At 39.1% G+C, this 23,864-nt stretch overlaps 1 protein-coding gene across 2 annotated transcripts in view; it reads right to left on the bottom strand.

The window, feature by feature from the left end:
- Window positions 1-5,100: 5,100 nt before the first annotated feature.
- The window catches only part of GPR63 (G protein-coupled receptor 63), a 76,977-nt gene continuing 58,213 nt past the window's right edge, over window positions 5,101-23,864 (bottom strand). The window contains exons 1-2 of one of the 2 annotated variants that reach the window (XM_027551373.1): window positions 17,969-18,430; window positions 5,101-10,597 (exon numbers count right to left, since the gene is read on the bottom strand). In XM_027551373.1, coding sequence (XP_027407174.1) covers window positions 9,185-10,444 — 1,260 coding nt within the window. In that variant the 5' untranslated portion in view covers window positions 10,445-10,597; window positions 17,969-18,430 and the 3' untranslated portion in view covers window positions 5,101-9,184. Of the gene's footprint in view, window positions 10,598-17,968; window positions 18,431-23,864 lie in introns of those variants that run through there. The other variant, XM_027551372.1, reaches the window with a different exon arrangement.

Below are 23,864 nucleotides of genomic sequence, written 5' to 3'. Positions count from 1 at the left end.
AGTCTAGTGTATTTACTATTAAAAAATTTCAAATGTGAGCGTACCTGAACAGATGCTCAATAAGATAAATTACACAATTAAATTATTTTCATTGTTTGCAAAACTATATAAAGAGGGCTTTTATATATATACATATATATATATATACACACACACACAAATGCTGTTGTCAACTAATGAATTCTATTTACTATACCAATCATAAGTTAAGAGGATGTTAAAACACAGCCATTTTATGTCAGGCTGAAGGAGTCCTGGTTGGCAACATAACAGGAGTGTCAAAGCTGGCAGCAGGACCTCAGGGTTCTTGACTTTATCACTTCCACCTTCTCTTCCAAAATCTGGGCTACTATAAATCCTGTGGAACTTCAGACAAACCAATACATTCTTGAACTCCAAGTGCACACCAGCATGAAACTCTTTCCAAAAGGGGTTGTGACATCTGTGCAGTCTAGGAAACTGTCTGGGTAGCTAAGTATTCCCAAAATTTCTGCCACAGTCAGCAAGTTCCTGAAGGTCCTATGATATTAGAGATGGTATATCCAGGGCTCCAGGGGCCCAGATAGCTTGACAACTCGATTTTGATTCAGCCTAATCTACTTAATGACTTCAAGAATAAACCAATCTAGGTTTTGTGCTAATACCTACAACTTTGTGTATAGGTTTTTCTGCCATGATTATTTTATCTAATGCATGGACAGGAATAATCACCTAGTATGATGCTTAGTAAGTATACTAGTCACACTAGAAACTCAGTTCTATTATTGGGGAATAATAGGAGCAAGGTGTTCTAAAAAACTGTGAACTTTAGCATTAGGCCTAGATTTGAATCCACATGAAAAGTTACTTAATCTCTTGGGAACAGAATTGGAAAAAGGAGAAAATACTATGGATTGAAATAAAGTGTATTTTGACTATGTTAAGTGGCCAAAATATGGCATGCATGCTTAGCCTCTCAGTCGTCTGACTCTTTGTGACCCCCTTGAACTGAAGCCCGCCAGGCTTTCCTGTCCATAGGATTCTCCAGGCAAGAATATTGGAGTAGGTTGCCATTTCCTACTTCAGGGGATCTTCCCAACCCAGGGATCAAACGTGTGTCTCTTGCATTTCCAGTATTGGCAGGTGGATTCTTTTATCACTGAGCCACCTGGGAAACCCATTTAAAACATGGCACTCATCATCATTATTATTGTTAGCATGTTTTTATTTTGTGGTTAATATTGTCTCAACCATTTATGCTTTCAAATTTCTTAGAAGAAAGATACTTGCTAAGTATCTTTTATTTTGTGGTTAATATTGTCTCAACCATTTATGCTTTCAAATTTCTTAGAAGAAAGATACTTGCTAAGTATCACTATAATTAAAGTTTATATAAGAAGAAAGTTAATTTATGAAATCATCTGATCAATTATTATTACTCCCTTTTGAGAAGTTTCACAGTGCTGTGAAATTCACAGATCCTATGTCCTGTGATTATGTGAATTTGAATATAATGCAGTCAGAATGTTTCCCATCCTCTTCAACATACTTATCTTGGTCATGACATTAATCTCAACACTGAGATTTATGCGACTGAGTTTTTTACACTAATACTATAGCATTATTTGTTGCTGTTGTTTAGTCACTAAAAGTGACAGTTTGCAACCCCATGGACTGTAGCCCACATGCCAGACTCCCCTGTCCTTCACTACCTCCCAGAGTTTGCCCAAGCTCATGTCCATTGAGTCGGTGATGCCATCTAGCCATCTCATGTCTGCTGCCCCCTTCTCTTCCTGTCTTCAATCTTGCCCAGCATCAGGGTCTTTTCCAATGGGTTGGCTCTTTGCATCAGGTGACCAAAGTATTGGAGCTTCAGTTTCAGTATCAGTTCTTCCAATGAATATTCAGGGTTGATTTCCTTTAGGATTGACTGGTTTGATCTCCTTGCACTCCAAGGGCCTCTCAAATCTTCTCCAGCACCAGAATTCAAAAGCATCAATTCCTCAGTGCTCAGCTTCCTTTCTGGTCCAACTCTCACATCCATACATGACTACTGGAAAAACCATAGCTTTGATATTTTAAGTTTGGATGTTATCACTGCAATGGTCTTGATGTCTTGAAGGTCCATGACATTGTACACGATGCAGGGATCAAGACCATCCCCAAGAAAAAGAAATGCAAAAAGGCAAAGTGGTTAAGGAGGCCTTACGAATAGCTGTGAAAAAAAAGAGAAGCGAAAAGCAAAGGAGAAAAGGAAAGATATACCCATTTGAATGCAGAGTTCCAAAGAACAGCAAGGAGAGATAAGAAAGCCTTCCTCAGTTATCAGTGCAAAGAAATAGAGGAAAACAACAGAATGGGAAAGACTAGAGATCTCTTCAAGAAAATTAGAGATACCAAGGGAACTTTTCATGCAAAGATGGGCACAATAAACGACAGAAATGGTATGGACCTAACAGAAGCAGAAGATATTAAGAAGTGACAACAATACACAGAAGAACTACGCAAAAAAGATCTTCACAACCCAGATAATCACGATGGTGTGATCACTCACCTAGAGCCAGACATCCTGGAATGTAAAGTCAAGTGGGTGGGCCTTAGGAAGCATCACTATAAACAAAGCTAGTGGAGGTGATGGAACTCCAATTGCGCTATTTCAAATCCTGAAAGATGATGCTGTGAAAGTGCTGCACTCAATATGCCAGCAAATTTGGAAAAGTCAGCAGTGGCCACAGGACTGGAAAAGGTCAGTTTTCATTCCAATCCCAAAGAAAGGCAATGCCAAAGGATGCTCAAACTACTGCACAATTGCACTCATCTCAAATGCTAGCAAATTAATGCTCAAAATTCTCCAAGCCAGGCTTCAACAGTATGTGAACCGTGAACTACCACATGCTCAAGTTGGATTTAGAAAAGCCAGGGGAATCAGAGATCAAAGTGCCAACATCCGCTGGATTATCGAAAAAACAAGAGAGTTCCAGAAAAACATCTATTTCTGCTTTATTGATTACGCCAAAGGCTTTGACTTTTTAGATCACAACAAACTGTGGAAAATCCTTCAAGAGATGGGAAAACCAGACCACCTGAGAAATCTGTATGCAGATCAGAAAGCAACAGTTAGAACTGGACATGGAACAGCAGACTGGTTCCAAATTGGGAAAGGAGTAGGTCAAGTAGGTCATATATATACACTTATATGCAGAGTACACCATGAGAAATGCTGGGCTGGATGAAACACAAGCTAGAATCAAGACTGCCAGGAGAAATATCAATAACCTCAGATATGCAGATGACACCACCCTTATGGCAGAAAGTGAAGCAGAACTAAAGAGCCTCTTGATGAAAGTGAAAGAGGAGAGTGAAAAAGTTGGCTTAAGGCTCAACATTCAGAAAACTAAGATCATGGCATCTGGTCCCATCACTTCATGGCAAATAGATGGGGAAACTGTGGAAACAGTGAGAGACTTTATTTTTTAGGGCTCAAAAATCACTGCAGATGGTGATTGTAGCCATGAAATTAAAAGGCACTTGCTCCTTGGAAGAAAAGTTATGACCAACCTACACAGCATATTAAAAAGCAGGGATATTACTTTCCCAACAAAGGTCTGTCTAGTCAAAGCTATGGTTTTTCCAGTAGTCATGTATGGATGTGAGAGTTGAACTATAAAGAAAGCTGAGCACCAAAGAATTGATGCTTTTGAACTGTGGTGTTGGAGAAGACTCTTGAGAGTCCCTTGGACTGCAAGGAGATCCAACCAGTCCATCCTAAAGGAAATCAGTCCAGAATATTCATTGGAAGGACAGATGCTGAAGCTGAAGCTCCAATACTTTGGCCATCTGATGTGAAGAACTGACTCATTTGAGAAGATCCTGATCCTGGAAAGATTGAAGGTGGGAGGAGAAGGGGACGATAGAGGATGAGATGGTTGTATGGCATCGCCAACTCAATGGACATGAGTTTGAGTAAACTCTGGGAGTTGGTGATGGACAGGGATGCCTAGCATGCTGCAGTCCATGCGGTCACAAACAGTCGGACATGCCTGAATGACTGAACTGAACTGAACTCTGCCCAGGCTACAGTCCCTAGTTTTTCCATCAAACACTATCTAAGTGGTGCTGTGAAGATGTTTTGTAGATGTGGTTAAAATCTACAATCAGTTCACATTAACTGAGAGATTTTCCTAAACAATCTGGATAGGTCTGACTTAAGCAGTTGAAAGGCTGAAAGCAGAAGGGAGGCTGTTCTGAGAAGGAAGAAATTCTGCCTCAGCAGAAACTGACAGCAACTTCAGCTTGTGCCTGTGATTTCCAGCCTGTCCTACAGGACAGCCCACCCTCTGGCCTTCAAATCTGCACAGCCAGCCCCACAACCATGTAAGCCAACTCTTGCAATAGATCTCATAATAAATACGTTTTACTAGTTCTGCTTCCCTGGGTTAAATCCTGACTGATACACCCGTGAAATATTTATTTTTTTCTTTTTGCATTAAATCTAACTGACTGCACCTTGACATAGAAGGTAGACACTTCTCCTAAAGGTTCTCTTTATTATGAGTTGAGTGCAGCTAATTATTTTCACAGTAGATGTGAACATGCTTTTAATTCAACATTTTCCATTTTGCTATATCTTACCTTTCCATTTCAAAAGAAACTATTAGATGTAGATTTAATGACAACCTTCCTTTGTAAATCAACCTTCTATTGTAACTTAAAAATAAATATATTTATCTTTTGCATATAAGTGAAAAGGAAAATAAAACCCTCGTGTCTAGTTGGCAAAAATTGAAACTCATCTAAAAATGAATGATATTTTCTAAAGATTTAAAAGTAGGTTTTAGAAAGGCCTTAGATTTTAGAAAAGTACAGTATGAAGTCATTCCATCAAAACAGAAGCAAATATTGTCACTGATTTGCCAGTGACAATCCGATTTCAAATGACTTAGCAGGAAAATTTTTATAACTCTCCTAGACAGAATGTCTTTAAACTGTCTCTTAATACTAGTCTTTTGCCAAGTTTCATTTCATCCTTAATTGCTCTGAGAACTTCTAAAACCAGAATACAGTTACACACATAAAGGCTTTGAGAGCTAATTTGAAAATAAAAACCCAGAGGAAGTAGGATTGAAACTAAACTCAGATTTTAATTGAACAGAAAGTATTATTCATGACAATTTTTTTTCTAAGATAAATGAAGTAGTCCTTTAAAAATACTCCACTTTTAGAAATGTTAGACATTTATTCATTTTCTTACTGGTAGCTCTTTTCCTGGCTGTAATAAGAATATGCACAAATAATTGTACATTTTGATTTTGAATATTACAACCCAAAATTCAAAGTGATTTTTTCATATAGGTTAGGTACCATTGTAAAATAAATTAATTTTAATTACAAAGGACTAGTACCCATTAATATCTAAGAACTGTATTACCATTTACTTGTAATAACAAACATGTGCTTTGACATTTTCATTTATTATTATAAAAACTGAGTTTTCAATGAAGACTATGGTTGTGAAAATCTGAATTAAACAGTCCTTTAAACATTAAAAATCATGGAAGTATAAAATAGCAAGCAAGTGAACATTTTTCCTGTGATATATACATAAATATTTTCATGTAAACAAAAGCAAATATTAAGTTAAGTATCCTTGTCAGCAACTGAAATACATAGATTTAAATGGTTGTTTTATTTTTTCCATGCTTCCATTGAACACAACTGGTGTAAAGAGCAATAGGAATTGGATGAATCTTTGCATTCCCCTTACTCTTCAGGAGGTTACATACAATAAAGATACCTCTCATCTAGAAAAGAAAATATGAGAGGAATCAGATTCCAAAAGGCATCACTTTCAATTGTGAAGTCATCTTTTCACTCTACTTTGAAACTATATGTTTTATCAGAACTTTGCGGGTTGAAAGATGATAAAGCTGACACTGGAGCGATCCAACACTAACACACGTGGCAGAAATTAGGCCAATGATATACAGATTTTCCTCTAAATGTGGATTATCCATGCACTGGGAGATAAGGGCTTCCAACACAAATCAAACATTTTTTGGACAAAACAGACAATTTTTAAGTGGATATATTTCCCACAGGAGTGTTTCTTGAAGTATGCCCCACAGACCATCTGAACCAGAATCAGACCACATACTCAACAAATAAAAGTGGGCCTTGGTGGGCCCAGTGCCCCTCTGGGGCCCTGGTGACCTGTATTTATTGTTAACAAGCTCCCCTGGGAAGATTTAAATGCAAATGAATATTTGAAAGTTTGAATATCACTATTTCAGATTATTAAGGATTTCTTTTGACTCTTTCTTTTGACCACAAACACTTCATTATCTCTTTCCTGCTTCTTACTTATTAGCCTGAAGGAAAAAGAAAAACATTTCTGATGATGTCAGCCAGTGGTGATAACTCATAGTGGCATTTTTTTCCATCAAGAAAATACAGAATAGGCAACATATGATACTACACCTAAATTCTTCAAAGCTATACCATAGCACTTTTTTTTTTAAGCTTTCAAAATGTATATGTGATAAAAATGTTCAAAATGTTTGTAAACTGTCATCTGATCAATCAAGACAATCCAGTAGAAAGAGAACTGCTGTTTGGTGTGGGTGCTGAATTCTCACAAAGGACCCTCTTGGTCATCTTTCACAAACGCTGAGCCTCTTAGCAGTGAGCTCTTCCCAACGCTGCACTGCCTACCAGCAGAACTGAAGTTACCTGAGGATTGCTCATAAAAACAGGACAAAGGAAACAGCTGTCTCAACTCCAGCAATGAAAGGTGTCTCAAGATCTACTACCAACATGTAAGATGAATACAGATCACACTGACTTTCCTCAGATAAAGTCTAATTTCAAATAGACTTATTAATATCTGCCTAAAATCTAGCTTATATTGAAAATGGAAACCATGATACACTTCAACGTGCTACTAATATCTACTACAGTGTTTATGCTCTATAAGATCCCAATGGATAAAAGCAATTTTACCTGTGAATAATATAAACAAGAAACCAAAGAGGTAGGTGAGTCTCATCAGAAGATGATCTCAAAACATGTTGAATAACATGCTTGAGTCCCCAAGGACAAGTTAACTGGAAAATGAGTCCCAATAACAAGATCACTGCCTCAAGAACAGTGTTTCTTGGGTCTTTCATGATGACATCCACCTCCCAAACACCTAACTCCTGCCATGGTGCCACATGCTCTTCAGACATTCAATTTTAAGAAACATCTAAAGAAGTAAAATGTAAGAAAAAATAATACTGGAGACCAAAGAGTGATGCTGATGTCAGCTGAGCTCTTCAAAAAATCTCTACTCTCACATTACAATTGGAAAAGATCTTGAAGATTCATCTAGTCCAACTCTCTGGTTGTACAGCTAAAGAAACAGAGGCTCACTTCCCACTGGTGACAAAGCATGACAATTCTGAAAACATGCTATAAATCCAAAAGAAGTTCATGGTTAACTTGACTATTTATAAAGTCCATGATGTAGCCAGCAGGCTACACTTTCAGCACTTACGGCCTTAGTCTGAAGCCCCATCTCTGGGGGCTGTCTAGTTCCTAGAATTGGAGAGAGAGGACACCGAAGGCCCCGGATACACGTAGGGCAGATTATCAGCAAGAGAAGAAGAATTTGAAACCCTAGACCTGCCCCAATGAAAACTTGCTCAAGGCTCAGACCAGGGTTTCTGTTCACCTCTAAGTATTCACATTCTTCAACAGCCAGCTCTGCTCTGGGCGAGCACTGGGGCAACCACAGCATTCTGTCCAGAACATTGAGAAATACAGCTGGACAACTGGAAACATCCAAACCTACAGGGCAAAGACCTATAGACAGCTGTATTTAACTGCTCGATAATGGTCACTTGTTTTGCAAATCAAAAATCTGCCTTATTTCCTTATACCCTTATCTAAGATTTTTAAATTCCACTTTATAAAGGAGGTTATGAATGATTTTATTTTTTTCCTTTCTATTTTCCAGACTTTCGGTAATGTAATTCCTTTTGGTAATTAAAAGAAAAAAAATGAAGCTATTTTTTTTTTAAAGAAGGTTTCAGTCTAAAAAAAAAAAGAAAGAATACACATAGTTTCCCTGTTGGTCATGGAACTTCCAAACCTGAAGGAGGTGTCTGTGTGGTATAGCAGAACAGCAGTCTCAGGACTCAGATGGATTTTCTGACCCCAGCTCTACCACTAACCTTGGGCAAGGTTTAAGTCTCTTTGAGACTTGCCTTCTTCGTCTGCAAAAGGAAGAAATAATAACCTCCCTCACAGCACACTGTGAGGATAAAATGATGCACAGCGCCTGGCTCCTGGTAGACGTCTAATTAAATGGTGACCCTTTTCCCTACTGAACTCAGAGAATCGGTGAGTAAAAGGAATCAGCACAGCCCCCACCAGCCACAGCCTCTCTGCATTTCATTTACATTTTCGAGGGTGCTCCATCTTCTCAACTCTGCCCTATTTCTCTAAAGATTCACTATTGTGCTTAGAAAAAGTTCTCTATTTTTATGTTCTCTCCTTTAAAACTGTACATGCAGATAAAACATTTTTTTAACTATCTTGCTAGAAATAATGCAATGTTTCCTAAAGCACAACATGTCATGTATAAAAGCAATTCTGAAAAACATGACTGAAATAGTCTGTACATTGTTTCTTAAAGTGCACCAAAGTAAATATTAATGACCTTTAAAATGTCACTCACCCCCTTGGGTTATTTTTCTTAAATAAAACTAACTATCTACTGAGATGTATGTGGTTTTTGGCTCCGATGTGATGGCAAAAAGCAGCAGTGTCTTCCAGGAAAAAAAAAATTTGATAAACTCAACTAAGCATATCTTAGCAGCATACAATATACCTAAAATTCAATGTAACTTCAGGCTCAATAAAGCACAATCCTGATTCCTGCTACAGAAACAAAATCAACTGAAGTTACAGAAAACCATCTCCCCACCCTAAATCAAGGATTTCTCTTGAACCCTGGAGGTAACACTTGGGATCACTTCCCTATTGTGTATCCCTGGTAACAGACTTATAACTAATCACCATCCTTTCTTTACATTGCACACATACACATATATACATACCCTATGAATAAAACAACAAAGTTTAAGTGGAGAAGCCATGAGAAAGAAAATTCAAAGTCAGATAAAGAACAGCCATCACCCAAAATGTCAGGCAGTTCCAATATTCACACCACCGTCCGATGTTCCCCACACACATAGACAGCACTGGGGCGTATCCGTCGCCGTGTGTGACCAGGGAGCCGCGGCAAAATCTTGAAGGACTTAGGCATCATGTCCAAGCAGGCATCGTGGAATTTCTTAATCCTCCAGTAGTAAATCAGTGGGTTCAACGCAGACTTGAGGTAGCAGAGCCAGAGTAGCCAGGTGCTGATCTCAAAAAAGTTGTGCTGATAGTAAAAGTGCTTGCTGAACGTTGCCACAAGGCTGTAAGTGGTGAATGGGGCCCAGCAGACGATGAAGACAGCGAAGAGAATCAAAATGGTTGTGAAGGCACGCGTTTTAAAGCCCATGTCAATGCTCATCTGGAAGGGTCTCTGGAGACTCATGAGACCCAGTTTGCTGGCCTGGCTGAGGCATATACCTTCAGGGTAGCTGTGGATCCTCAAGGCATTGTGCCGAAGAGTATTGAGGATGCCCATAAAGGAATACAGGATCACCAGGAAGGGCAGGAAGAAAGAAATGAGAGAAATCAAAATCACATAAGCCTGGTAACCCGGATCGGTTGTGTACCCAAACACACACTGGGGGGCTCGGGAAGGTATCTGCAGGTCAGGGTTCCCTACTGCCAAAGGAAAAGCTACACAAAAAGAAGTTGCCCAAGAAACTGCAATGAGAACCTTAGCCCTGTATGGATTTAGCTTATCCTGCCTCTGGACTATAATAAGAAACCTATCAATGCTAATGATGAGCAGGATGGCTACTCCCTCTATGACAAACAACCAGAAAAACATAGCAGATACCCTACAGAAGAATTTCCCGAAAATCCATCTGGTGGTAAGAATAGTGACCAAGGCCAAAGGCATGTTCAGCACTGCAAGCAACATGTCTGCAAAGGCCAGGCTGGCCAGGAGGATGTTAATGGCGGAGCGCATGGCAGCTTTTTGGTAAACCATGAGGCAAACAACCAAGTTGCCAAGAAAAGACACACACAGAATAAACATCATTAGAGCAGAAAGGATGATCTGGAGAGGCAGGTTGAGGCTCTTGGAAGCTGCTGGTGTTGGGGACACAGCTGTACTATTCACTGTTAAGGAACTCATCCCAGTGGGAGCCAGGCTTTCAACACTGTATCTAAGCAGTGGACCAACGCCAGGGTGCTGGAATGGTGGAGGGACTGTAATATTCATGTAGGTGTTTTCATAAACTACAAACGTTGTGTTGGATGCCCCAGTATGGGATGCCGTCAACACTGCGGAGACGACCATGGTTTCAACAGGATGGAAGCTAGAGTTGTCAGAGATGTGAGTGTTCTTCAAGCATTTTAACACAGAGCAGCAGGATCAGGTTTCACTGATGAGCTTGGAAACATATTCTGGAAACGGGAGAAAGATGTCCATCTTCCATAGGAGTCCTTTTGCCTGAAAACAAGTCCAAAACACAAAAAAATAAATGGGAGTGAGTTTTGTACATATCATTTAACTCCTTATTCTTCATCCTGAAGGACCTATTTTACTTTTTTTAACTCTTTAAAAATATTTAAGTTTCTAGACTAGTCATCACTAAAATATTGTTCTGTTTTTAGTCAACTATAATGGAAACTTCATGACTTCCATATATAAAGTGAAAGTGAAAAGAATAAAAATGTAATACTGCCTCAAACGCCAGAAGTATTACCTTACAGTTAATTTTTCTTTCAAATTTCCAGGATCAGCATAGCCTTTTCACAGTTACTATTAATACAGATTTTATTATCTGTTTGTCCTGAGAGTATTAACAGTTTTCTTGATAGCTCTTTGGTACGGGTTTATATTCCATTCTTAAACTAGCCCGAAGCTAGCTGACAAAGAACCCTGAAATCAGTTTCCTATTTAATACATGATAATCAAACACTTTTGCTTCCACAGCTTCACAAGTAGACACTACCCTTATTTTCAATGAGGGTCTGAAGCAGTTTTCTGGCTCTCTATTTTATTTGTGTTTTTTCCCAGAATCCTACCACTCTACTGAAGAAGTTCTTCAAGAAAAGAAGAAAAATTATCTGTAAAATGTCTTGGTCATATTTTGAAGACTTCCTTTCTTTTTCCAAAGCTCTCTTTGATCCTCATATTCTCTCTTCTTTCCCATGCCCACCCATTTCCATCCTTTATTTTCTGAAACAAATACTTCTATCTTCTCAATTTCTTTTTCCTAAGATCAACCTTACTGTAATGCCAGCAACTCGATTAAAATGTCAACCAAGAAATAAAGGATTCTAAAGAAGATGACTGGGAAAATATTCAGGTGTGAAGAAGAATGCACTCTAGAAAACTTACAAAGATATTTCACTTCTTGCTCCAAAAAGCTTCTTATCACCTTTCTCTTCTCCTTACCCCCAACTTCTTAGCAATTCCTGTAACCCGTGAGTTTTCTGTAAACAACTTTCTTAATCTATTATCTTCCTAACCTACTTTTGTGATGTAGGTTTTTCCTTCCTTACTGGAGAGGTAACTTAAACCTTTCTAATTATAAAGAACTCTCACTGGATGTCTGTGTAGATTCCTTTAACAAATCCAAAGATTGGGGATGGGCGAATTACACAGTAGTTTGCATGCATGTGTGTGTGCTAAGTCACTTTAGCCGTGTCTGACTCTTTGCAACTCAATGGACTGTGGCCTCCCAGGCTTCTCTGTCCATGGGATTCTCCAGGCAAGAATACTGGAGTGGGTTGTCATGCCTTCTCCAGAGGATCTTCCCGACCCAGGGTCAAACCTGTGTCTCTTGTGTCTCCTGAATTGCCAGGCAGGTTCTTTTCCACTAGCACCACCTGGGAAGCCCCATATTAATTGTTTAAGATGATGCCATAATTTTCATTATTTGAACTTACAATTACTGAATGATTTTAGGAGTAAGTGCCAGAAGTCCATTTATTCATTTCTTGTAGTATAGAGGGTAGAAGCATTTCATTTGTGAGACCCAAGATCCAGCACTTTAACCAAATCATGGGCTCTCTAACATATTCCTATCTCTCCATAATCCCCAATTTGCTGTCCAGGGCTAACCATATGAATAAGAATATTCACCTATTTGTTCAAAATATTAATTTTACTATATACTTTCAATGTTATGGGCTTCACTCATACCAGCTCGGATGATAGAGAATCCACCTACACTGCAGGAGACTTGGGTTCAATTCCTGGGTTGGAAAGACCCCCTGGAAAAGGGAGTGGCAACCCACTCCAATATTCTTGCCTGAAGAATCCCAGGGACAGAGGAGCCTGGCAGGCCACAGCCCATGGAGTCACAAAGAGTCCGATACAACTGAGTGACTAACACTTCACTTCACTGTTATAGCTTAATTTCTTTGTCTCTACAAACAGGTATATTTTCTAAGGAAAACATACCTGGATAAGATGCCCCACTAAGCCAGTGACTCTCAAACTTTATTAACCACAAAGGACCGTGGGGAAAGTCTCTTTATAACTATATAATCAGCCCAAGTCTCTTTATAACTTCACAAATATACACACAAATAAGCATAAAGACTGTGCTTACTGCATACCTCAGCCTCAATATGATTCTATCTCTAGAGAAAAATCATAAATGTATATCTTAGGCAAATGTGTATCTTTAAGCCTAAAGTAACAGCTGTAACTGCTTGATTAAAAAAGCAAATATATCCATCCTGAAGGAGCACACACTTAGCTTTCTAAAACTCTTATTTTCTAGACCATGCTGAGAACAAAACCAAAACCAAACAGAGCCAAAACAAAAATTTATTGTAAAAGATGCCTTTTAGGTTGTTCTATGTGCATATACAGTCACAATATTTTACTGCTGTTTTAAAAACTTCTAACTCAATTCACTCAATTATTCATCCATCAAATATTTATTTCAGAGCCTACTATGAGCCTGCCTGCCTCCTGAGACACCTGTTTGCAGGTCAAGAAGCAACAGTAAGAACCGGACATGGAACAACGGACTGGTTCCAAATTGGGAAAGGAGTACATCAAGGCTCTATGTTGTCACCCTAGCTTATTTAACTTCCATGCAGAGTATGTCATGCAAAATGCTGGGCTGGAAGAAGCACAAGCTGGAATCAAGATTGGCAGGAGAAATATCAATAACCTCAGATATGCAGATACCACCACACTTATGGCAGAAAGCGAAAAGGAACTAAAGAGCCTCTTGATGAAGGTAAAAGAGAGTGAGAAATCTGGCTTAAAACTCAGCATTAAAAAAACAAAGATCAAAGCATCTGGTCCCATCACTTCATGGGAAGTAGATGGGGAAACAATGGAAACAGTGACAGACTTTATTTTCTTGGGCTCCAAAATCACTGCAAACAGTGACTGCAGCCACAAAATGAAAAGATGCTTGCTCCTTGGAAGAAAAGCTATGACAAACCTAGACAGTGTATTAAAAAGCAGAGGCACTACTTTGCCGACCAAGGTCCATCTAGTCAAAGCTATGATTTTTCCAGTAGTCATGTATGGATGTGACAGTTGGATCAAAAAGGAGGCTGAACACTGAAGAATTGATGCTTCTGAATTGTGGTGTTGGAGAAGACTCTTGAGTGTCCCTTGGACAGCAAGGAGATCAAACCAGTCAAGCATAAAGGAATATATGCAGATGTCCTGATCAGAAAAGATCCTGATGCTGGGAAAGATTGAAGGCAGGAGGAGAAGGGGACAAGAGTGGAAGAGATGGTTGGATGGCCTCACTGACTCAACGGACATGAGTTTGAGCAAGCTCCAGGAGACGGTGAAAAGACAGGGAAGCCTGTCATGCTGCAGTCCATGGCATCGCAAACAGTAGGACATGACTGAGTGACTGAACAATAAAAACGAGCGAGGCACTGGAGAAACACTGATGAACAAATGATTCCTGAATTTCTGCTTAAACTAGACAAACGAACCATAGACCCTGCTTCTCAAAATTACACCGAAATGACAGTATAGGGATATGAAAGATGCATTAATGGATAGAGTTTTTGTAAATGTTTTAAGGCAAAGGCAGATGGTGGTGTGGTAACTGAACAGAGCAGAACAAAGAACTTTTTATCTTCAATACTTCCTAAGAAATATGCTTAGAAGCTGAAAAACTCTGTAGATCCCCAGAGAAGCTGTAGGTGAGGAGATACCAGGAAGTACTTTAAGTTTGGGTGGGGCAGAAAACTGGGAAATTGACTGAAAAATCTATATACAGAGCTATTGGAACCCCACTCTAGGTTTGTGGCTCATCTCCAGCAAACATATGAAAGTAGATATCCCCATGCCAGCAGCCCAAGTTGCTGGCACAACTGAAGCCAATAAGCACAAAACTTTAGCGAATCAGTGCACGGCTGATCACAGCAGGACTGGATGGGTGTCTACACATTCAGCATGAGATCCTAGCCCCCTTCTCCACCCTGTTGCCAGAGGCCAGCAGCCAGGCATACATTACCAGGCAGGACTGAAGCACTCATCTTTTCCAGTAATTAAAAACTCCCAGAGGAAAAAAAAATACTCTAGATACTAACCTTTCATGGAGCCTCAAGAAAAATGCCAGCTTGGTGCCCAGTTACCTTGTATACTGAAGCCCATTTACTGTCAAGCCCAACCCATGCACACAGAGCTTCCAATCAGCTTTTCAATACCCATTAAATATAAAAGTTGAATTTCCCAAATATATAAAGAGTCTATGAAAGGCTTACGTAAAAGCAATGTTAAGGTAAACACTGAGGAAGATCTGAAATTTCTAATGTCAGAGAGCTTAACATACATGAACTTAATAACGCTTTTGCCCTGGTATCTATATGCTCTTCATTCATTGTACTCCTGGCTGAAAAATTAGGACTTCTGAATACTCATTGTAACTATGTCAAAAGATTCTTTCCTCTTAGAAATTCTTATCAAGTACATTGTGACCTGCAGTTTCTTTGAATTTCACAGTAGACTAAATCAAAGTTTTATACTTAAAATTTGCATTTCCAGAGGAAATGGGACAGTAGCAACATAAGAACAGTAGAAAATTAGCTTAGGTTGGTAATACTTGCTTAGCAGTCCTAATGTTTAATCTGAACTAGTCTTTATTTGCCATTTGTTGGGTACTCTTATTACATATTCCAAGAAAAAATTAAAATTATATGTGAAGGTGCACGTTTATATATATATTCATACACACATACATACATATACACACCCCACATGTAAACCTCAGATATGGCAGAAATTATTGAATTTATGATTCTTTCTCTTGTCTCAAGTATCTACAGAAACAACGCAGGGGCAATCAGGTTAGTGATACTGTAAAGTGTTTCATGTTTGGAGAATGCCAAGATGTCACAATTAATGGGGCTTCAGGGGCTGGAACGGAGAAGGCAATGGCACCCCACTCCAGTACTCTTGCCTGGAAAATCCCATGGATGGAGGAGCCTGGTAGGCTGCAGTCCATGGGGTCGCGAAGAGTCGGACACGACTGAGCGACTTCACTTTCACTTTTCACTCTCACGCATTGGAGAAGGAAATGGCAACCCACACCAGTGTTCTTGCCTGGAGAATCCCAGGGACGGGGGAGCCTGGTGGGCTGCCGTCTGTGGGGTCACACAAAGTTGAACACGACTGAAGCGACTTACAGGGGCTGGAATGGGCAGTGAAGGCCACAGAATTCTTGCAGTCTTCATCCTTCAGTCTTAAACTGCTATTTCAGTGCTTTAGATATTTGTTTCATTGAAAAGAGTATATTCTCCTTAGAAGGCAGATTGATTTTATAAATCTCATTGTCCCCTATGACTACTATGCTTTGCACACAGCTCAATACATACATGGTAAATTAATCTGCACTGCGTGCGTGCATGCTTAGTTGCTTCAGTCGTGTCCAACTCTTTGTGACCCTAAGGACTGTAGCCCTCCAGGCTCCTCTATCCATGGGATTCTCCAGGCAAGAATACTGGAGTGGGTTGCCATGCCTTCCTCCAGGGAATCTTCCCAACCCAGGGATGGAACCCATGTCTCCTGCACTGCAGGAGAAGTTTTTACTGCGGAGCCACCAGGGAAGCCCTTATTTGCATTATGTTTTATCAAATCAGAGAATTTCTTCTTTTCTCTTTTTATTATTTATTTATGTTATATGCACATAATTTCATTTAAAAAATCATCAAATTGAGTTTTAAAATGACAGTCAAATCTTATACTACCTTTCACATTCCACATCTGGTTTTAGAGGTAGCCATTTTTAACTATTTTAAAGTTTTTTTTCAAAAGTACTTATGTACCTAAATAACATGAAGAAATTGATACTTTAATCAATATTATATATGAACTCCTGATTTCCTGTTAGGATAGTAAAGGTTTAGCTGCCATAGCACCTCCCAACTTACTTCTTATCTCTTCATACTACCAAAATATTTATTTGAAAATTCCGAAGGACAGCAGAAGTTAGTGCATCTATTAATATATTTGCACAAATAGTATATTTACTGATAAGCCAAAAAAATTTTTCTTTCCTGTATAAATTTTGCATTTTATAGAATTAATAATTTATATACTTCTAATTTTATTTTTTTTAAATACCTGTTTGTTTAATCTGCTCTACCAGACAGATTTTACATCTAGAAGTATCATATTTCAGAAGGTTAGATATATCAGCTACATATTTTATCTTGAAGTTATTCATTCGGCTTTATGTGCCTCTCTGGAGTGACACTGGGTCAGTTGCACAGAAGCCAGCAGGAAGCATCTCTTTACTATCATCTTGGAATCCTCCTTTTTGCCTTGGGCTCTTGGCTTCCATATTTCTTAGGTCCTTTCTCTTCCACTTCATTGCTTCCTTTGTTGACTTCCTTGTTTCCATGAACCAATTGTTTTTGAATAAAGAACACAAGGGACATAAATTTTGAGTCCTTATATGTGTCTGTCTTTATTTTTATCCACATTAACTGTCTTGGCTTAGAATTCTCAGTTGAAAATAATTTTCTCTGAGAATTTTGAAGGTGTTGTTCCACATTAGCGTTTCTCAAAGTTGAGCATGCATAAGAATCACCTGAAAAGCCTATTAAAACGGGGGCCCCAAACCCCAAGTTTCTAAGTCTGTAGTCCAGGGTGGGGCCTGGAATTTGAATTTCCAGAGGAAAGAAAAAATTCAATTGAGAACGTTAAATTCCAATCTCAAGGATTAGAGGAAGAGCCAGACCATAGTGACCACAGTGAAGAAAACTTATCTCCTACTGCCCCAGAGATGGGATTTCTAAAACTAGAAGTCTAACCCTATGGGTGGCAATATTGCAATGCAAATTGAATTCCCAAACTTACAGAGTCTCTTCAGTTAAAGTTAGGATTCTGGCTGGGAAGCAGAGGGGCCTGAAAGCTGGGATAAGACTCAGTTCAGTTCAGTCACTTAGTCATGTCCAACTCTTTGCGATCCCATTGACTGCAGCATGCCAGGCTTCCCCGTCCATCACCAACTCCCAGAACTTGCTCAAACTCATGCCCATTGAGTCGGTGATGCCATCCATCTCATCTCATCCTCTGTCATCCCATTCTGCCCCTGCCTTCAATCTTTCCCAGCATCAGGGTCTTTTCCAGTGAGTTAGTTCTTCACATTAGGGGCAAAAGTATTGGAGCTTCAGTTTCAGCATCAGTCCTTTCAATGAATATTCAGGACTGATTCACTTTAGGATTGACTGGTTTGATCTCCTTGCTGTCCAAGGGGATTTTCATGAAGCTGAGGCTGAGGACCATGTGCTGCAGTTTTATCTGCCAATAGTAACAGCTTTTCCTCCTTGCTTGATGAGGTTGGTCTCTCCTTGCCTGAAGAATCAGTAAGAGCCTTACCTACAATGGCATCTTGCCAGGGACTTTGGCCTTCCTTAGGACCCTGCCCCAACTATCTCTCTTGCTTCTAGACCTACAACCAGAATCAAGTCCCAGCAGAATCCAGTGTGTAGTGTGAACTGTGAACGAGAAAGAAAGAAAATTTATATCAAAAGATATGCAAGATAATTCCAATTTATATAGACAGAAACCAGGGAATAGGTATGAAAATAGATGCAGAGGGTATTAAATCAGGTTGGAAGGAATATAATGTTAGAATAGATCAAAAATTTTAATATGGGCACACTAAACTGAGATTCTGGATTTTCTGTGCTATGTCAAACGGCTGAAAATGGCTCTAACAGTTTGTTCACTTGGTTGATGGACGTCTGGTTCTGAAGGTAACCTACACTACATAAAAATGAGATGACACTACCTCCTTGGTAAACAGGGAGCTATGCAAAGACTTCAGCAGATAGGAATGCTGACCTGGATTTATCATGTAAGACCTGCTCACCTGCCTATAACTATATCACCTGGTAGGATCCAGAGGGCACTGCCTTCACCGATACTGAGATACACTGGTTCAAAGGATCACCAGCATACTTGAAGATCTCTATAGCCGCTATTCTCTGCAGACCAGGAATGACAACAGGCAATGGTGCCACCCAAGAAATGGGTTCCTAAACTGAATGGGGATCATAGTATCCCAGAGTGGCAGGGGCTCAGTGACAGTACTCAACAAAAGATGAGATAGCATGCTTACCAACATGGGCAGCAAGCAAAGGCTGAAATCGGAATAGTCTAACTTGCAGAGATCACTGGTGCTTGATCATGGTATTTCTAAGAGAGAAATAGTTACAAACCTACCAAGTCCTACTTTTTCTATATAAGGAGCAAAACTATAAAATAGAAAAATGCCATCCCTCAATCAATTCCCAAACTTGAACTAATACACAGATCTAGAACCTCTTGAATAAGAGTTAAACAGGGGACTTTCCTGGTGGTCCAGTGGCTGAGACTCCCCCCTCCCAATGCTGAGGGACTGGGTTCAATCCCTGGTCAGAGAACTAGATCCCACACGCTGCAACCAAGAGACTGTAGATTAGGGTCACTATCAAGGACTGAAAGGATGAAGGTCACCACCGTCATTCCTAACACAGACATATTCAGCTTGCCGATTTGGCCTTTAAGAAAAGCAGACAGATCTTGGAGAGTGCAGATACTATACCAAATGTGACTTCTCTGCTGGAGTAAATCAGCACATTCACTGGCATCTGGTACATAGCTGTTGATGGGCAAAAACACATTAGTTTTTTTCTTTATATGTGCTAGCAAAGAATACCTGAGCAGTTTGGCTCCAGCTGGCACCCTACTACCCTACCTCAGGGCTCTATCAGCTCCCAGCACACACTTATAGTCTAGTCCACAGGGACCTTGACTGCCTCTCCATTCCATAGAATGTCATGCTTTCCATTGCGTGCTGACTGAGCAGTAAGCAGTAACCACTCTATACTTGGTAAAACACAGATGTGCCAAAGGTGAGGAAATGGCCTTAAGGACTGAAAGGATGAAGGTGATGATTCCTAACACATTCATATTCAGCTTGCCTATCTGGCCTTTAAGAAAAGCAGAAGGATCTTGGAGAGTGCAGATACTGTGCCAGATGTGACTTCTCTGCTGGAGAAATCAGCACATTCACTGGCATCTGGTACACAGCTATTGTACCCACAGAGGCCATTTTGTTTTGTACCAGGTTGTTCATCTTGAAGGAGACATGCCAGAGGGACTGATTTACATTCATTTATGGACTGCAGCTAATGGTTTGGTTGGCCATATAAATGCTCACCAAATAGCAACTTCACACATATGGAGCTAAATAATCAGGTAGACAAAGGTCAACCAACCTTTTTCTCTACTGTTGTTCTTCTCAAAAGGGATTACGAACAAAGTGGCCGTGGAGTACGGTTGGAAGTTGTACGTGGGCTCCACAACATGGATTTTCACTCACCAAAATGACTATGGCTATATCCACTTAGTATCAATGTGATAACATTAAGGCCAAAACTTGACTCAGTAAATGTGGCATCTTTCTCTGGGGTACCCACCAGCCATCTGGTGGCAAGCTGATTACATGGACTACTTCCATCATGGAACACTTGGTTCTCATTGGAATACGCTCATATCCTGGATAATTTTTATCAAATTAAGCTGTCAATCATAAGATCAGTATGTTTAACATCTATACTTCCTTTCACAGAATATTCCACATGTAAACAGAAAAATAATCAGAAAGTTAAAAATCTCTACCTTTTTAGTTACACATTTGGAATAAAACACTGGATATGCAAAAATACAACATTTATATTTTGTTTAATTTATTTTTTAATTGAAGGATAATGATAATTGTTTTACAGAATTTTGTTGTTTTCTGTCAAACCAACAAGAATCAGCTATAGGAACAGCCATGTTCCCTTCCTCCTAGATTTTGTTTTTAAGTAGTTAGAAGCATATCAAGATATTTAATCAGTATTCAAAACAGGAATGTGTATTCTTAAAGAGAATAACTTCTTTTCTCCTGACTTTTTCTAGAAAGCAGAGTGTCGAAGAATGTCTTAAGCAGTTTTGGTATAAATCAGCTTTTAAAAAATTTCACAGCAACTCTGAGACTATTACTAGTAAAATCCTCATTTTAAGTATGAGGAATTAAATGTCAAAAAAACTAGATAATTCAGAAGAAATGGACAAATTCATAGAAACACACAACTTACCAACATTAAATCAAAAAGTAATAAAAAATCTGAACAGACCAACAATGAGCAGGGAGATTGAATCAGTAATTTTAAATCTCCCAACAAACAAAAGCCCAGGACCAGAGAGCTTCACTAGTGAATTCTATTAAACATTTAAAGAATTAATATCAGTCCTTCTCAAACTCTTCCAAAATACTGAAGAGGAAATAATACTTTCAAACTCATTTTATAAGGTCAGCATTACCCTGATACCAAAGCCAGACATAGATACTACAAGAAAATAAAATTTATAAACCAATATCCCTGATAAGAGACTTCCCTGGTTGTTTAAATGGTAAAGAATCCATCTGCCAATGCAGGAGAAGCAGGTTCAATCCCTGGGTTGGGAAGATCTCTGTAGAAGGGAATGGCTACCCACTCCAGTATTCTTAAATGGAGAATTCCATGGGCAGAGGCCTCGTGGGCTACAGTCCATAGGGTGGCAAAGAGTCAAGACATGACTGAGAGACTAACACACATACCTGATAAACGCAGATGCAAAAATCCTCAACAAAATACTAGCAAACAGAATTCAGGACCACATTAAAAGGATCATACACTATGATCAAGTGAGATTGATTCCTGGGATGCAAGGATGATTCAACATATGCAAACATTAAAAGAATGAAGGATAAAACACATATGACCATTTCAACAGATACAGAAAAAGCACTTGACAAAATTCAAGGTATTTTTCAAGATAAAAACTCATAATAAATTAGGTATATAAGGAATGTACCTCAATTTAATAAAGGGCATATATGAAAAACCCACAGCTAATATCAAACTCAAGAATGAAAAGCCTTCCTTCTAAGATCAGGAACAAGACAAGAATGCCCACTCTTACCAATTCAACATAGTACTGGGAAGTCCAAGCCACAGCAAACAGGCAAGAAAAATAAATAAATAAATAAATAAAAGGTAATCAAATGGGAAAGAAAAAAGTAAAATCATTGCTGTTTGCAGATGACATGATCTTAGAGAAAATTCTAAAGACTTAGTTTATTAGAACTAACAAATAAACTCAGGCAAGTTTCAGGATACAAAATCAATACACAAAATCAGTCATGTTTCTATACACCAAAAACAAACTACCTGCAAGAGAAATTAAGAAAGCAATCTCATTTACAACAGCATCAAGTATAACCAAGGAGGTGAGAGATTTGTACAAGATTTCTTTGATAAAGAAACTGAAGAAGACACAGAAAAATGGAGTTCACGGAAGAGTAGATGGAAGAGTACTATTAAAATACCCATACTACCCAAAGCCATCTACAGATTCAAAGCAATCCATATAAATGCAGATATAAAACCATACCATATGGTGGTTGTGAGAAATCAGATTGGAAGAGGATTATAAAATATAAAGTGCCATCAAAATATGACATATAACCATGATCTTTCTACAGCACTTCAACTATGTTCTGCAATTCATATCTTTATTGTACACCTTTGTGGGAGTATAAACTGGTTCAATTTTTTGGAGGGTAAAAAAGAAATATTTTTCAATATCAAAAACAAACAATTTAGAACCTCCCTGATGGTCCAGGGGTGAACCCACCTGCCAATGCAGGGGACATGGGTTCAACATGGGTTCTTCCTGGTCTGGGAAGATTCCACATGCTGCAGGGCGACTAAGCCCATGGGCCATGACTACTGAAGCCCCCGTGCCTAGAGCCCATGCTCTGCAATAAGGGAAGCTACCAAAATGAACAGCCAATGCACCACAACTAGAGAGTTATCCCTGCTCGGCACAACTAGAGAAAGCCCACACGTAGCAACAAAGACCCAACATAGCCATAAATAAATAAATAATTTTAAAAGGTTAAAAATAATAAAAATAAACAATTTAAACACCATTTGGAATTCTGCATTACAGAAATAAAGGCAGAAACATGCAGGTAAGAATATTTATTACAGCATTAAGAGTTGAAAAAACTAGACCCCTTCTAAATCATCATCAATAAAAATAATAGTTAAATGAATTAGAGTACACACATGCTAGAGAAAGAAAACCATTCAACTATCACAAACAATAGCTAATCCTTAATAGTGACACTAGAGAATATTCATCATACACTGAGTAAAAAGAATCAGCTTGCAGAATGACACACAGTCCTATTGTTGTGTATACATGCAAATGTATGCATGTATGTGACATACAGGTATATCTGTATGTTTATACAAATAGAAGAATTCACACAAACTGACAAGAAGGATTTTCTCTCTGGTGTGAAAATAAAGGTGCAAAATATATTTTCCTTCCTTCCTTCTGGCTTTTTAAAAGTTTTTTTCACATTAAATCAATACTGATGTTTATTATTCAGTGGAACTTTCCCTCACTGTTTCCTATATAAAACAAGACACAAGTTGCAGCCTATCTTTTTTATAACCTATCAGCCCGAACACAAAGCTGTGTACTCTAGTGATACTAACAATGCAATAACCATTCAGAGTACCCTTTAACCATGGAGAAGAGAAGCAAGCCTTCTAGTCTGGATCTTTTTGACAAACTGGGCCCAGTGAAAGTCCTGGGTTCAGGCTTCTCAACGCTCCCAGAAGACACCTCCCACCTCCCCAGATCATAGCTAACTGCATACACTCTAAAGGTGACCTTGGGTCCACTGAGCCCAGGCTGCTGGGAAAGGTCAAGCAAATAAAACAACTGCTGCTGCTCTAGAATTCTTCTGTCGCTTAAGAAGGAGTGAAGTAAATACATCTTTGGCTCGAGTAAAGATCAGCATAAGACGAATAGGATAATCAGTGTCCTACCAAGTTCATAACTTACACAGCAGAATAAAAACAGGTAAGAATTTGAATACTGGCCTCACTCAGACTTTTACCTGCTTTTGTCTTGAGCAAAGTGAAAATCTAAAAGAAAGGAAAATGTCTAAGAGAAAGAAGCGCTCGTGTCCTGGGTTACTGAGCATCTCTTTCCCACTCTGGGCCACAGGTGATGCTGGAGGAGAAGAGGTCTCACCATGGTCCTCCTGATACTCACTGCACTCAGCTATGAAGTGAGCTTCTTTCAAGTGAACTTCTTCCTCCAACTCAGCAGTGAAGGAACAAAGGCTTCCTCCCTCCACCCTATCTTTCCTCTCACTCAGGAAAGAAAAATAAACTAA

This window comes from Bos indicus x Bos taurus, chromosome 9, assembly GCF_003369695.1.
Source record: "Bos indicus x Bos taurus breed Angus x Brahman F1 hybrid chromosome 9, Bos_hybrid_MaternalHap_v2.0, whole genome shotgun sequence".
NCBI lineage: Eukaryota > Metazoa > Chordata > Mammalia > Artiodactyla > Bovidae > Bos > Bos indicus x Bos taurus.
The sequence above is the reverse complement of the archived record's forward strand: the minus strand, read 5'-3'. Positions and strand labels throughout refer to the sequence as shown.